This window comes from Muntiacus reevesi, chromosome 6 (genome assembly GCF_963930625.1).
Source record: "Muntiacus reevesi chromosome 6, mMunRee1.1, whole genome shotgun sequence".
Lineage (NCBI taxonomy): Eukaryota > Metazoa > Chordata > Mammalia > Artiodactyla > Cervidae > Muntiacus > Muntiacus reevesi.
Window position 1 is genome coordinate 57,460,441 of NC_089254.1, and position 15,093 is coordinate 57,475,533.

Here is a 15,093-nt window from a genome sequence, read left to right on the forward strand (position 1 = left end):
GTACAGTTCTCTTTGCATTTATCCTTCCATGCCAAGGATGAAAACAAACAGGTACGTACCTGTGTTTCACATCCACTCTGAGTGACAAATGCTGCAGCTCATTGATGAGATTCTATGAAGTGACTGCTATGCAAGAGCGCAACCCAACCTCTACCGCGTTCCTCTTGGACCCTGAGCTGTGTGTTGTGACCATTTGCTGCAGAATCTGCTGGCTGACTTGGGAGGACCCAGAGGAGTCGGGTGGAGAGGGAGGTGGGAGGGGGGATCGGGATGGGGAATATGTGTAACTCTCTGGCTGATTCATGTCAATGTATGACAAAACCCACTGAAATGTTGTGAAGTAATTAGCCTCCAACTAATAAAATAAAATTAAAAAAAAAAAAAAGAGAGAGGGGCAGGATGAGGAGTGGAGCCACGTCCCGTACCGAGGTGGGACAGAGAGCAAGCAGTGTCGTCCGTGAGATGACCGCGCTAGAACGCACAGTCAGCTGCACTCGTTAGCCCTCTTCTCTGGAGGTCTTCACCGAGTGGCCACTGAACTGGCCCTCAGGGGGCTCTCTAGTCAGTTTGCTTCGAGTCAGCCCTCTTATCTCCTTCCTCCAAGCCAGGCACTCAAAGTTAGAAATAGGAAGACCCCAATCCTGCCCACAGGAACTTACACTCCAAGTGTAAACTCTTTTTTTTTTTAATTAATTTATTTATTTTAATTGAAGGCTAATTACTTCACAATATTGTGGTGGTTTTTGCCGTACATTGACATGAGTCAGCTACGGGTGTACATGTGCCCCCATCCCAGACCTCCCCCCACCTCCCTCCCCACCCCATCCCTCTGGGGTGTCCCAGTACACCGGCTTTGAGTGCCCTGTTTCACGCATTGAACTTGGACTGCTCCTCTGTTTCACATATAGTAATATGCGTGTTTCAACGCTATTCTTTCAAGTCATCCCACCCTCACCTTCTCCTACAGAGTCCCAAAGTCTGTTCTTTATATCTGTGTCTCTTTTGCTGTCTTGCATATAGGGGTGTCATTACCACCTTTCTAAATTCAATATATATGCATTAATATTGGTGTTTTTCTTTCTGTTTTTCTTTCTGACTTACTTCACTCTGTATAATAGGCTCCTGTTTCATCCACCTCATTAGAACTGACTCAGAAATGTTCTTTTTAATATCCAAGTAATATTCCATTGTGTATATGTACCACAACTTTCTTATTCATTCGTCTCCTGAGGAACATCTAGGTGGCTTCCATGTTTTAGCTGTTTTAAACAGTGCTTCGACGAACATTGGGGTGCACGTGTCTCTTGCAGATCTGGTTTCCTCGGTGTGTATGCCCAGCAGGGGGATTGCTGGGTCATATGGCAGTTCTATTTCCAGTTTTTAAAGGAATCTCCACACTGTTTTCCATAGTGGCTGTACTAGTTTGCATTCCCACCAACAGTGTAAGAGGGTTCCCTTTTCTCCACACCCTCTCCAGCATTTATTGTTTGTAGACTTTTGGATAGCAGTCATTCTGACTGGCGTGAGATGGTACCTCATTGTGGTTTTGATTTGCATTTCTCTGATTAGGAGTGATGTTGAGCATCTTTTTATGTGTTTGTTAGCCATCTGTATGTCTTCTTTATAAACTCTTAAGAAGTTCCAGAAGGTTAGGTGACTTGTTCAAAGTTACACCATTTTACGTGACTAATCCAGTATTTGAACTTTGTTTTTTAAAAAAGCTTATTTTTTATTTCAAAACTTCTCCCTTTTTAACTATACCACACTGCATCCTCTTATTACATTGCAACATAATTACTTATAATTATTTTAAATTGCAGTTATTAAAATGTATTTAGCTCCACCTAACTTAACAAGTGATTAGCAGAGACATAAATCAAGATTGAAAAATACTTTATAAATGTTATAAATATTCACATATATTATATATATTTTATGTGTTTAAAAATGAAATTTGTTTATCTCTGGATGATTTAAGTGATGTTTATCTTTTTAACACTGCTATTTTAAAAATATTCTGAAATGAGATTGCATTGCATTCATCTTTTGATGTTAGTTGCTCTTTTGTGTCCGACTCTTTGTGATCCCATGGGCTGTAGCCCCCCAGGATCCTCTGTACATGGCTTTCTCCAGGCAAGAATACAGGAGTGGGTAGCCATTCCTTTCTCCAGGGGATCTTCCCAGCCCAGTGATTGAACTTCAGTCTCCCACACTGCAGGCAGATTCTCTACCATCTCAGTCACCAGAGAAGCCCCCTTCTTTGAAAAGTTATTGGTAAAATAAAACAAAATATATATGAAAATGTTTTTAAGACTGTAAAGTGCTAATAAGTATCAGCTACTGAATTCACTGCCATGTAATAAAGCCCTCAATGCATGGATTAGGTTAAATCACATCTAATCCACCTTGGTGATTGAAGTTGAATGCCCCAGAGCAAGGTGCTCCCAGAGCAGTAAGACTGGTGTTATCAAGGTTGAACTATCTCAGATTTGGTGAGCCCAGCTTTGCCAAAGGGTACAGAACAACTGAGGCCAAAGCCTGATCAGGTGTTGCAATGTCTAGAAAGTGTAAGTCTCTCCTTCTTTATTGGCAATCTCTCATTCTATGGGAGGTTTAATTTCTTTCTGTCTAGAGAAGCCCAATTGTACTATTCACATCTGTTATCAGCCACTTTCCCTCAAGGATTCCTAGTGGGAATTTGGTTTTAATGACACTGCATGTGAACTTGGGTCCCCAGCTCCTTGAGAAGATGGATAATAGTAAGCTGATTACTGGGCCAGCCACCCTGGAATTTCTTTATTTTAGATGTAGTCCTTCTTTTGTCTCCTTGGAAACCAACCTCTGTTAATAAATGCCACTCCTCTTATCTCAATGAAGCTGAACACTTTCTTCTCAAAGTTACTGATCTTTGACCAACCAACCCCTTGTGTATAGAAGAGAGTCCCCTCCCTTTGGACAAAGAAGGTTTGGGCTCCCCTGGCAATTTAGGCTGGTGACAGAACCTTCTAGGGGTGTTAGCCTAGCAATTCTGAGCCTTAACCATTATCATACATCAAGGTAGCTTGAGGAATATATTCTTAATTTAACCAAAGGTTCTTTCTAGACACTTATTGTATTGGTACATGCTTTCAAGCAGAGTGATTTATAGCTGGGAGGTAAAATAATATTTTACAATAGTGTTATGATTTCAAGCTTCCCTGGAGACTCAGATGGTAAAGCATCTGCCTGCAATGCAGGAGACCCGGGTTCAATCCCTGGGTCAGGAAGATTCCCCTGGAGAAGGAAATGGCAACTCACTCCAATATTCTCGCCTGGAAAACCCCATGGTCAGAGGAGCCTGATAGGTTACAGTCCATGGGGTTGCAAAGAGTCGGACATGACTAAGAGGCTTCACTTTCTTTCTTTCTTATGATTTCAAAGCCATCTTCATTTGTACTATTATCTCATTTAATCATCACAGCAGCCCTACAGGAAACTTAATTACTTTGCAGTGCGGAAGCCAAGGCTTAGAAAGGATGCATGATAAGCCCAAGATTCAAGGGCAGGACTCAGTCCCAGGTCTTCTGACTCCAAATGTTGGGCAATTTCCACTGCTTTTCTGCAATTAAAAATCTGAGCCCAGGTCATAAGCTGAGCATGCGTAAGGTGGGAATGATCCTACTCACAGTGAAGCTGTCTACTGCAGAAGGGAGGGAGAGCAGACAGCAAAGGCCAGTGTCCACTGAGCTTGTCCTCAGTGCTGGCTGGCTGTCTTCTACACACTAACTCCTATAAATGGCATCTCTTTCTCCCATATGATCAAAATGAAATGGAAATAAAGCAAGATTCAATTACTTCCCTGAAGTCACATAGCTTAAAAGTGACAAAAGTCAGCTGATAACCTGTCTTTCTGACCCCCAAAGTCACAATTTTATCATATTTCACTAAAAACTCAGCACACTCATTCATGTGGTTGATTATAAAAATCATGGCAAAGAAAAGTTCTCTGTTTTGGGAAGGTTTGTGTTCTTCAGGACTCACATATGTCCCCCTTTCTCCTTCCAGTCCTCCAGAGAAGCTTTCCATGTGACATAGCTGACTTCTCTTCTGCTCCCTGCAGGGTGTGTGCTGGTGGTGTCTATGATTGAACAGTTCACTCAAGTTCACAAGTCGACGGTCCAGACCTCAATGGAGAGACTGTGCAGCTACTTGCCTGGTAATGTAAAAAGGGTCACTTGGCTATGGGTCTGATTCTTTTCTTGCTTACGAGCCATCATGAGTGAATGTATACCCCACATGAGTTTACAGAGGAGAATCTGACTGTGTTCTTTCTGTGAGTTGATATTCTTATGAGAATCATAGGAATTAAAAGAAACACACAAAAGAACACTCTAGGCATTTTCCCCCCAGACATTCATTTTCCATCATAACAGAATGAAATTGCTGTGGACATTTAGGGAGTAAAATGTCAAATGGCCAGTTTTTTTTTTTTGATGAATCATTTATAATGATTTGCCCACCTAGTGATCATGACCTTAAGTACCAGGCAGGCCAAAAAATCAATAATAAGTAATTTTCAATGATTTATGTGAATTTAACCACATATGCATTCTCAAATGCACAAACATCCCTTCTGACACAAAGCTTCATTTAGTCTGAAAAGACAGTGGATCTTAAAATTCCAACCAGGAAAATAATCTGGGAACACTCCATTGATATAAATTGGATCTCAATAAAATCCCTTACACATCCTGCAAAAGAAGGAAATGATCTGTGGTTTAAACAAATTGTATGTTGTTGTTTACTTACTAAATTGTGTTTGGCTGTTTTGCAACCCCATGGACTGTAGCCCACCAGGCTCCTTTGTCCATGGGATTTCCCAGGCAAGAATACTGGAGTGGGTTGCCATCTTCTTCTCCAGGGGATCTTCCTGACCCAGGGATTGAACCCGCATCTCCTGCATTGGCAAGTGGATTATCCACCATTGAGCCACCTGGAAAGCCCTTAAGCAAATTGTACAGTTGTTTTAAATTTCATCAGAATGAGAATATTGATTCTATTTCCCTTATATTAGAATATTCTTAGGTGTACAATCACTTCATTGAGAGTCAAATTTTCATTTACTTAATGTTAAGGAACTAATTCTTCAAAGATGCCTACAATATTATTTTTAAGTAAGATAGTTGGACTCATGACAGTTTTATCTTTGACTTAACAAATGCTGTGTCAATGGCATCAATGCACTTTTAGAAAATTTATTGCTCACAGTCACAATGTACACTCATAAGCTCATTATTGTATTCAAAAATAAAAACTAAGAGAAAATAATACACAAATACATGTGCTTGCAATGTCCCAGTCTGACTACTGCTAACATTTTGACATAATTGCATAATCTTTCTTTCATGGAATTAAAATGTGACAAATAAACTAGAAGGCACTTTGGCCTCCCCTGATCCCAGTTCCATTTTCCTTCTACCTCTCTAGAGAACCATTCATGTGAACTTGATGGATATTAGCTTTGTCAAATTTTATACTTTTACATTCACTTCATTGTCTGTGAATCTATAGATCATATATAGTATTATCTATGGGTAATTTTTAAATATTCTCCTGGTAAGAGGAAACAAATGCAGAAAACCACACAAAATAAATGCATAGTTTTATCAGCTATTGAAAGGTGAACATCTCTGTAAACATAGTCCAGAGGAACAGGGCTATGTTCAAAAAGGAAGAGATTGGTGACTACTCCGAAAGTCCCATCCACATGCTCTATCCCATCATAAACTCCTCCTTCTCCCTAAAAAAAAAGAAAGAAAAAACAAACAAAAAAACACCTGCTTGTTACTATAATCATCTTCTTGTATTGCTTTATAACTTTATCATCCAAATGGGTATCTCCAGACACCATAGTTTTGTCCAGTTTTAAAATTTTTGATGTACCTTTTAAGTCCCATTGTAATCTACCAGTTCCTTTTCCATCCCTTCCTTTTCCTTGTAAGTGAGCTATGGAATTTGCCCTGTAGTTGCTGCATTTTGTTGGTGGCATTCCTGTGGTAGGATTGACTATGTTTCTCTGCATCTGTATTTCCTGAAAATGGCAGCTAGATCTGAGGCTTGACCAGACTCCAGTTTGATTTCTTGCTTTAAGTGATAGTGTTTTCTTTCTTCAGGAGGCCATCATAAGCGTTTTTCTCTTTTTTTATTTTTGTGATAATGGCATTGTTGATGCTCTGTGACTAAGTCTGTTACTTCATTTGAGGTTAAAAATGGTGCTGTTCTAATATATCAATTATATTTCATTTAGTAGTTGAAATATATTGAGTCAGTTTCCCGCATCATCATCACCGTTTAGAGATGTTTTTAGATAGTCGAGTTATTGTCTAAAGTTCATTCCTTAGAAAAGACTCATGGGAGCAATATTCCCTGAATTCTTGCATGTATTTTTTCTCGTTACTAATAGTACTATATATTCTAAGAAAGGCAGGATAAATGCTTGATTCTTTTTCCCTACCTGTCAGTTTTCAAATATTTCATTGCCTTTGTGGTATCATCCCAAACTAGTCGTTTAGTCAGTCCAGTTCAGTTCAGTCGCTCAGTTGTGTCCAACTCTTTGCGACCCCGTGGACTGCAGCACACCTGTCCTCCCTGTCCAAACTCCTGGAGTTTACTAAAACTCATGTGCATTGAGTCAGTGATGCCATCCAACCATCTTATCATTTGTCATCCCCTTCTCCTCCCATCTTCAATCTTTCCCAGAATCAGGGTCTTTCCAAATGAGTCAGTTCTTCGCATCAGGTGGCCAAAGTATTGAAATTTCAGCTTCAGCATCAGTCCTTCCAATGAAATATTCAGGACTAATTTCCTTTAGGATGGACCAGTTGGATCTCCTTGAAGTTCAAGGGACTCTCAAGAGTCTTCTCCAATATCACAGTTCAAAAGCATCAATTCTTCGGCACTCAGCTTTCTTTATAGTCCAACTCTCATATCCATACATGACTACCGGAAAAAGCATAACCTTGATTAGACAGACCTTTGTTTGTAAAGTAATGTCCCTAGGTTTTCTTTAAAGTATCATTATGAACTCATGAATTTATATGCATTTGATGAGTTTCAGTCTACTTCAGTTATTATCCATTTGAAGCTCAAATTTGTCTCATCTTTGACCAGTGGGAACTTCTGTAAGTTGACTCCTATGTCCTTTTGACATAAGTCTAAGTAATCTTTGATAGCTTCCTCACTAACTGGTATAACAGTTATACTAGCCTGTCTTGTACATTTCCAAGCGCAGGCTTGAAATCAGTCATTTCTTTTAGATGCTCTGGTTTCTTTTAGTGGGAAATAATGTTAAGACCACAATCTGAGTGCATAGGAATGTCATTGCTGCTCAGTTGGTCATTTTTTCTAGACTTCTTCTGTTGACAGTGATAGAAAGCATACATTATACATTTACATATATTATTTTAAGATAAAACATCTAATGAGTTCATACTGTCACTTTAAATTCAAATTCAGGACTGCAGGATTTTTTCTTTGCATCTTCTGTCTCATATCTGTATCTTCTATCCACAGTTGAAGTCCTAGCTCTCATTGACAAGGGGATTGATTAAATTAAAATATCTCATGATTACTCATTTACCTATCCTTCTTTTCACATACAAGAGGCTCAGGATGTCAATCTTAATACTACTATTATTAATATATTTTATAATCCCTGAAAGCAGTTAAATTGTTTTTTGAATATTCTTTCCCCATATCTCTACACTTTTTAATCATTGTACTGTATTATTTGAGCATACAGCCATTACATATAATATATACATTCCCTTTGCACCCTCATTTAGTTTTAGTTCCATCAGCAACTACAAGATTGATGTTCACCACCAGCCCTTATGCAGATGTCTCTCTAGTCGAGTTACTATCTAAAGTTCATTCCTCAGAAAGGACTCATGGGAACAATAGTCCCTGAATTCTTGCATGTTGATAACAAGCTGGCTTGTCCTTTATACTTGAAAGTCAGTGTTTTTCCAGATATAAAAATCCTTGGCATGTAATTTCTTTCCTAAGTGTTTTAAATATGTTATTAAAAGTTTAATGATAATCTAATTTTCCTTTTCTTATAAGTCATTTACTGTTTTTGCCTAGCTAGTTCAAATGATTTTTTTTTATCTTTATAAAATTTAGTAATCTAACTAGACTATATCTTGGTGTCAGTTGTTGTATATTGATGTTCTAGGCACACAGTATGCTCTCTCAATGTGTAGCTTCAAATACATTTTTTTATAATCTTACAAATTTTTAGTATTTGCTCAGTTTTCTTATTTTGGTTTTCTTCTTCAGGGATTTATAGTATCCATATTTTAAATCTTCTTTGCCTGTATTTATGATTTTGCCTATCTCTTGAATGAATAATTTAACAATTTTTTTTCTTCAGCTAAGACAGCACAAGAGATGATTTATTGTATACATGTTACATTCAGCCACAACTGAGAAGATAACTAGTCCAAAAATCACAGGTCCAGGGCAAAGGACCAAAGGAACTCCTTTGATATGAGCAAGGTGGGTCTCTCAAAGGTGGTCAAGGTGATCAGAATAGCTATGGATGTTCCAGATCCACTGAGACAAGTTCTAGATAGTAGGCATGCCATCCAACAATTTGTACCAGCATTGCTGACCTCTGTCTTCCCTATTTTCTGCTTCTGTGGCTTCTATGGCTATACAGGTTTACTTGGACCTCTGCCTCACCTTTCTTCTTTTGTGCTTCAACCTGTGCATTCACTTCTTCCTCCACTTCATTCTCATGGCATGGAGGTTTCTCAAAATATAGCTTTAAGGCCGAGAAATTTATTTATTTTTAGTTGGAGGATAATTGCTTTACAATGTGTTGGTTTCCGCCATACATCAACGTGAATCAGCCGTGGGCGTACATATGTCCCCTCCCTCTTGAACCTTCCACCCCATCCCACCCTTTCAGGGAATCAGAGCCCTGGGTTTGAGCTCCCTGTGTCAACAGCAAATTCCTACCAGCACCTGTTTTACACACAGTAATGTGTATGTTTCAATACTACTCTCTCTATTCATCCTACCCTCTCCTTTCCCATGGTGTCCACAAGTCTTTCTCTATGCCTGCGTCTCCGTTGCTGCTCTGCAAATAGGTTCATCAGTACCATCTTTGTAGGTTCCATATATATGCATTAGTATATGATGAACACTTCTTAATCACTTCATTTATTTTATCATGAAAGTTTTCCTCTTTTTCATCTGCTATTTCTCTTACAATGTCAGCTATTGTATTCCTTTCTTCTCACATTCATTCTAATATGGATGTCATCTCTTTTATAATTTTATGTTCTTCCCTGAATTCTTTTATTCCATTTCTGAGTTTTTTTCAGTTCTGATTTCTGTTGTTCTTTCATGTCTTGTATCATTTTATTAATACTTCTCACTCATTTTAAAATACCATTATGTTTTAATCCTTTTTTTGGCATGATTTTCTGGCATGTTTTTGCTATCTGTAAGGATGTGATTCTGTTCCTTATTCTTTTTTTTCTTCTTATAATAACTTTGTATGGGAGTTGACCTAGATACATTTCTGTTGCTCATTTTTATGTGAAATTAGTTTTCCAAAACGCTTAGAAAGAGAAGTGGTTCAAGGCAGCCTCTCCAAATGCACAGAATTCCTTCCTCTGTTGTTTTTGTTGGTGTTAAAAAATAAACACATGGCTGCTTGCATTTTGAGATTTTCTGATTCTATCTTCCTGCCCACTTTTATCTGGATTTTCTCTTTGTTTTGCTTCTATCCAGCTCATTTCTCCTCAGTGTGAGCCTTATCCTGGAAGAGAGCTCTGAGACGAGTTTCTAGAATTTGAGGATGCCTCACCACTCAAACGCCTTCGTCCTTCTAACCTTGAGTCTTTTGTACTCATCTGCTACAGAAGTGGGTTAAACCTCATCCCTGCCTTTCCCACTTTCAGCTGATATTCTTAACTGGCCCACCACACTTTGTCATCAATACCCAGGCTGTTTTGGCGATTTGCCTATTTATCCCTTGCATCCCTTTGCTTTCTCCCACACTTGATAACCCCCAAGTTTCACAGTTGTGAGTGGTTTCTTGCTGCCTTAATTGTATTTGGGGGGCTCATGGAGATATCAGTTTTGCTGTAATTAATGTTCATAGTGTTTTGGTTTTCCTATTCGGAAGCTTTATTTATTTATTTGATAGAGATTCAGTGAAATATCAGAACTCTGCTTCCTCCACCACAATCTTATCAGAATCCTCCCTGTGGGGACCTCATTTTTACATCAATGCTTACTCTATATACCACTCTGCAACTTGTTTTTCACTCAACAGTATGTTTTTTGGATCTATACATGTCAAGATATACATAGACTTAGGTCGAACCTCTAAGTTATTCTACAGTCCTTCACCATATAAATTTCCCTTTATTCTATTTTTCCATCCCCTTATTATTGGACATTCAGCATCTATTATAAACCTTACTTTATATTCTCACATCTCTGAATTAAAGGAAGAAGAAGAAAATGTTATTATCATTTTACAAGGAAAAAAAAAATAGTCATAATTGTCATTAAGACTTGTTTTGACTAGTTTTCATTTCTGTGTAGTAGACCACACTGATAGATATCACCATTTGTGCCTTGGGTTTGATTTTCTCTTTTTTAGGCAAAGTTTTGTTGCTCAAAGGTGAAAGCGTGAGTAAAAATCCCATTTCTCAGATGATCCTATTCTAATGTACCAGCAAAACATAAAAATGCATGAACCAAGATTGCGGGTATTCAAGGTTCCATCTTGGGTCCTAGTGACTCTTAACAGAAAATTTTTGTTCAGGTAAATCAGAGGCTGAAAGTCAGATTCCGATAAAATAGTAACTGGCTGTTCACCAAAGGGAAGCAACGTAGGTATCTCTGTCTTCAGTAGCAGGTCACCTTACAATTAGAGGGGCTTTTCAAAGAATTCATAACCCTACTTGGGGGTATTTTCATTTTATTAATTAACATTTATATCTGGATGGAAATAAAGTACTCAGTTCAGATTAAAGGCTCTTTCACCTGACAGACATAAAGGCAGAGTGGATGTTACTGTTTCCATTTTGTGGAGGTGGAAGAACAAACAGAACAGTCATATGAATTGTGTAGGGTACCAGTGACAGTCTGACCGTTGGCTAAAGATTTCTCCTTCTAGAAGACATCATAGGGCTGTTTTGTTTATGAAATTTAAATATATCCACACTGCCTGAGTACCCCCAGGGTTGCCTTCTCTCTAGAGAACCAGGAGAATGGGAGAGAGGGAAGTCAAATTATGCACAGCAACAGTTATGATTTTTAAAATTACTTTTAAGTAATACTGCTTTACCTCCAAAGCTAAATAAGTTTATAAAACATAACCTTAGCAGAAAAAGCATGCAGCAACATTCTTGAGAATAATCACTCAGTAAATCCTGTTGGCCTTTCCTGTGCCTGGGAAGACAGTTTTTTCAAATTGTGCAAAGTATTTCTGACCTTCAGTTTCACCCACTGCTTTTGCCTCTGGCTCTCATTAGTAAACACCTTGGAAGAATCTCAGAATTGCTAATGGAAAAATGATTAATGGAATCATTCTCACTAGGGGTCAGCAGACTCCTATGCCCTCAGTGTCTTGCTAGAACTTCACTTTCTTGGGTCACCTGTGCAGAAATCTTATCTCCTTGGAGTATGATAGTTAAAAACTGATGTCAACTTAAAATGAGAAAGGCCACTCTCCTTGCATTCTGTAGGCTCTGAAAATCTACATGCAGCCTTAGAACACACAGCCACAGAACTATCTTGGTGGTCAACTCACTGTGTTTTAAATGTCTAATTAGTAAGTTGGTATATACCTGCCATAACTGAGGTAGATAAGGCATCAAAAAATGTCCTAAGTACATTGAAATACATACTACAAATAACTTGGGCTTTTGGAATAAAAGATTTTAATCTCTTACTGAACCACTCTACCCTTGGGGAAGCCTTCAATTCTCAAAGTTTCTTCTCATAGAATGAGGGTAAAAAAACCACTCCCTCAAAAATTTCTTATGAGAAAAGAAATGATGGTAAACCTAAAGGTGACTTACTACCTGAAATGTTCTAGGTTTTATTTACACCCATATATATGAATGCACTTAACATATGACGACTGTGCAATTGTTCCTTTTTTAACCTTCCTTTGCCCTTGGAAGTGGCCATACCTTTTTATCCCTACGCTGTTTCTAGTCCTTTTCATTCTGGAGAAATTAAATGCTCTTGTACCTTCCTGGTCGAAAGCACAATTTAACTGCTGACTTTTTACATCAGATAGGTTACTAGCACTATGTTAGTGTCAATCTTTTGGTCAGTTATAGCAATAACAGGTTATCGTCTAATTATGGCTGACTGGGCCTGATCAGGCTTTTTCTAGAGACTTTGCCTATCTCTGCTCTGTACTCTTCTAGGTCTATCTAGAGTTTAGCTCTCAGAAACCCAGCTTTTGTCCCATGTAAGCCATTTCTGCAGTAGCCTCTCACTCTAAACAATCACAGAATTTGAGGAAACTGATTGTTCAGATGGCCCTGCACAGAGGATTAGGAAAATCTTGCTGCCACTCACTTCAACTTGAGCAAAACAAGATTCTAGAAAAAATACACGCTCACACACACGTAAGCATCTCGTATTTTACCAGAAAGAAGAAAATTGTTCTCTGCCTTTCAGGCAACACTGCAAGTGTATCAAAGAACACCTGGTGTCAATTTTTAAATTGCTCTGCTCTTGGCTGAGCTAGTGCTACAGGAACAACACTTTCCAAAGTGCTTTACAAGTCCATGTAATTTTGAATGTCAGTTATATAATCCTCCAAACTTCCAAGACAACATAGTGAAGGGAACTGAATCCTATTCCTACATTTTTTAGATGAGGAAACTGAAACCCAGAAGGGAAATCAACCTGACCAAGGTCGAAGCCAGTTACCCAGTGCTGAAACCCAAGTCTCTGAGTTCTGGAACATCAGAGTTCCTTAGGACCCCTAAAAAGGAACACCCAAGGGGTGCTGTTTTTATTTTACAGCAGTAGTATTGAGATTTAGTTCAATTATATATGCATTTAAAGTGTATGCTTCAATTAGTAATTAAGCCACTCAGTTGTGTCCGACTCTTTGCAACCCCATGAACTATAGCCTGCCAGGCTCCTCTGTCCATGGAATTCTCCAGGCAAGAATACTAGAGTGGGTAGCCATTCTCTTTTCCAGGTGATCTTCCCAACCCAAGGATTAAACGCACGTCTTACTCACAGCAGGTGCATTCTTTACCATCTGAGCCGCCAGGGAAGCCCAAGAATACTGGAGTGGGTAGCCTATCCCTTTTCCAGGGGATCTTCCTGACCCAGGAATAGAAACGGGGTCTCATGCATTGCAGGCAGATTCTTTACTAGCTGAACGGAGTTGTACATCCATCACCACCATATATTTAAGAATATTTTCATCATATCAACAAGGACTTCCACCCACCTGAGGTGCCCACTCCTAACCATCCATTCCTTCCAGCCCTAAGCAACCACAAATTGACTTTCTGTCTCTATGAATTTGTCTATTGTGGTCATTTCATATAAATGCAATCACAGAAGTATGTTTCTTTCATTTAGCATAATTAATGTTCATCCGTGTTGTACCATGTATCAGAAAGTCATTACTCTTTATAGCCGAATACTATTTTGTTATGTGTAGATAGACTATTTTGTTCATCCATTCAGTCATTAATGGACATTTGGATTGAATTGTCTCCACTTATTTGATTTTGTATATAGATAATTCCACTACGAACATTCATGTGTAAGTTTTTGTTTGGAAATATTTGTAATTTTTTGCGTATATGCCAGCAGTGGGCTTGTTGGCTCACATAATAACCCTATACTTAACCTTTTGTGGACCTGTCAGACTGTTTACCAAAGTGGCTGTACCATTTTATATTCCTACCAGCAGAATATGAAGATTCTAAGTTCTTTGCAGCCTCATCATTTCTTGTGCTTATCTTTATTTTTATTCTAGCATATCATAGTGGGTATGAAGTGGTATCTCATTGTGGTTTCTAACATTTTCCTCTAATAGCTAATGATGTTGACCATTTTTTCAAGTGCTAATTAGCTATTTGTGTAACTTCTTTGGAGAATATCTAGTCAGATGCTTTTTGAAAATGTTTGGTACAATTCACCAGTGAAGCTATCTGGCCCTGGGCTTTCCTTTATGGGACATTTTTGATTACTAATTAAATCTCTTGTTATATCTGTATTAAGATTGTCTATTTATTCTTGTCAGTTTCAGCAGTTTGTCTTTCTAGGAATTTGTCCATTTTTTCTAAATTATCTAATTTGCTGCCATGCAGATGTCATAGTATTTCCTTATCATTCTTTTTATTTCTGTAAGGTCAATAGTAATGTGTGATTGGTTTTAAGTTCCTACTTTAAAAGCGTAATGAATTTGAAGTCTTGTGCTTTATCACACACACACAAAAAAAGTCCCATGAAATTATTTTAATATGAAAGTAGTATTTACATTGGGCTTCCCTGATGGTTATTTACCATTGAGTAAGAATCTGCCTGCAGTGCAGGAGACTCTGGTTCAATTCCTGGGTTGGGAAGATCCCCTGGAGAAGGGATGGGCTACCCACTCCAGTATTCTTGCCTGGAGAATCCCATGGACAGAGGAGCCTGGTGGGCTGCAGTCCATGCTGTCACAAAGAGTGGAACATGAATAAGCAATGAATACTTTCACTTTCAAGAGTACTAGAGAGAGTTTCCATATTTATCTTGTTGTTCCATTTCCCTACTCCCCAAGTAACTGGTATCCCAGTTTGAGGTAAACATGACAAGAAAAATTCTCAGGGAGGGTTTCCCATCTGTTCCTGGACAGTCCATCTATCCTAACCTTGCTAAAGTCCTCCTTGGAATTACGAGGGTTCCACAGAGGCTGACAAACTGGAGAAACAGGACCAAAGAGTTAACAGGTTTCATTGTGCAAACAGATTGATGCATAAAGCCTCCCTGTACTCATAACAGGGGAAGCAGGAGGAAGGAGATTGTTTAGGTAGTGGGTTTGCATGTGTCTATGTGTGT

At 38.5% G+C, this 15,093-nt stretch overlaps 1 protein-coding gene across 2 annotated transcripts in view; it reads left to right on the forward strand.

Annotated features, from left to right (window-relative positions):
• The window catches only part of AOAH (acyloxyacyl hydrolase), a 188,477-nt gene that overhangs the window by 15,452 nt on the left and 157,932 nt on the right, over window positions 1-15,093 (forward strand). For both annotated transcript variants that reach the window (XM_065939088.1, XM_065939089.1), the window contains one exon: window positions 4,100-4,195. In XM_065939088.1, coding sequence (XP_065795160.1) covers window positions 4,100-4,195 — 96 coding nt within the window. The remainder of the gene's footprint in view (window positions 1-4,099; window positions 4,196-15,093) is intronic.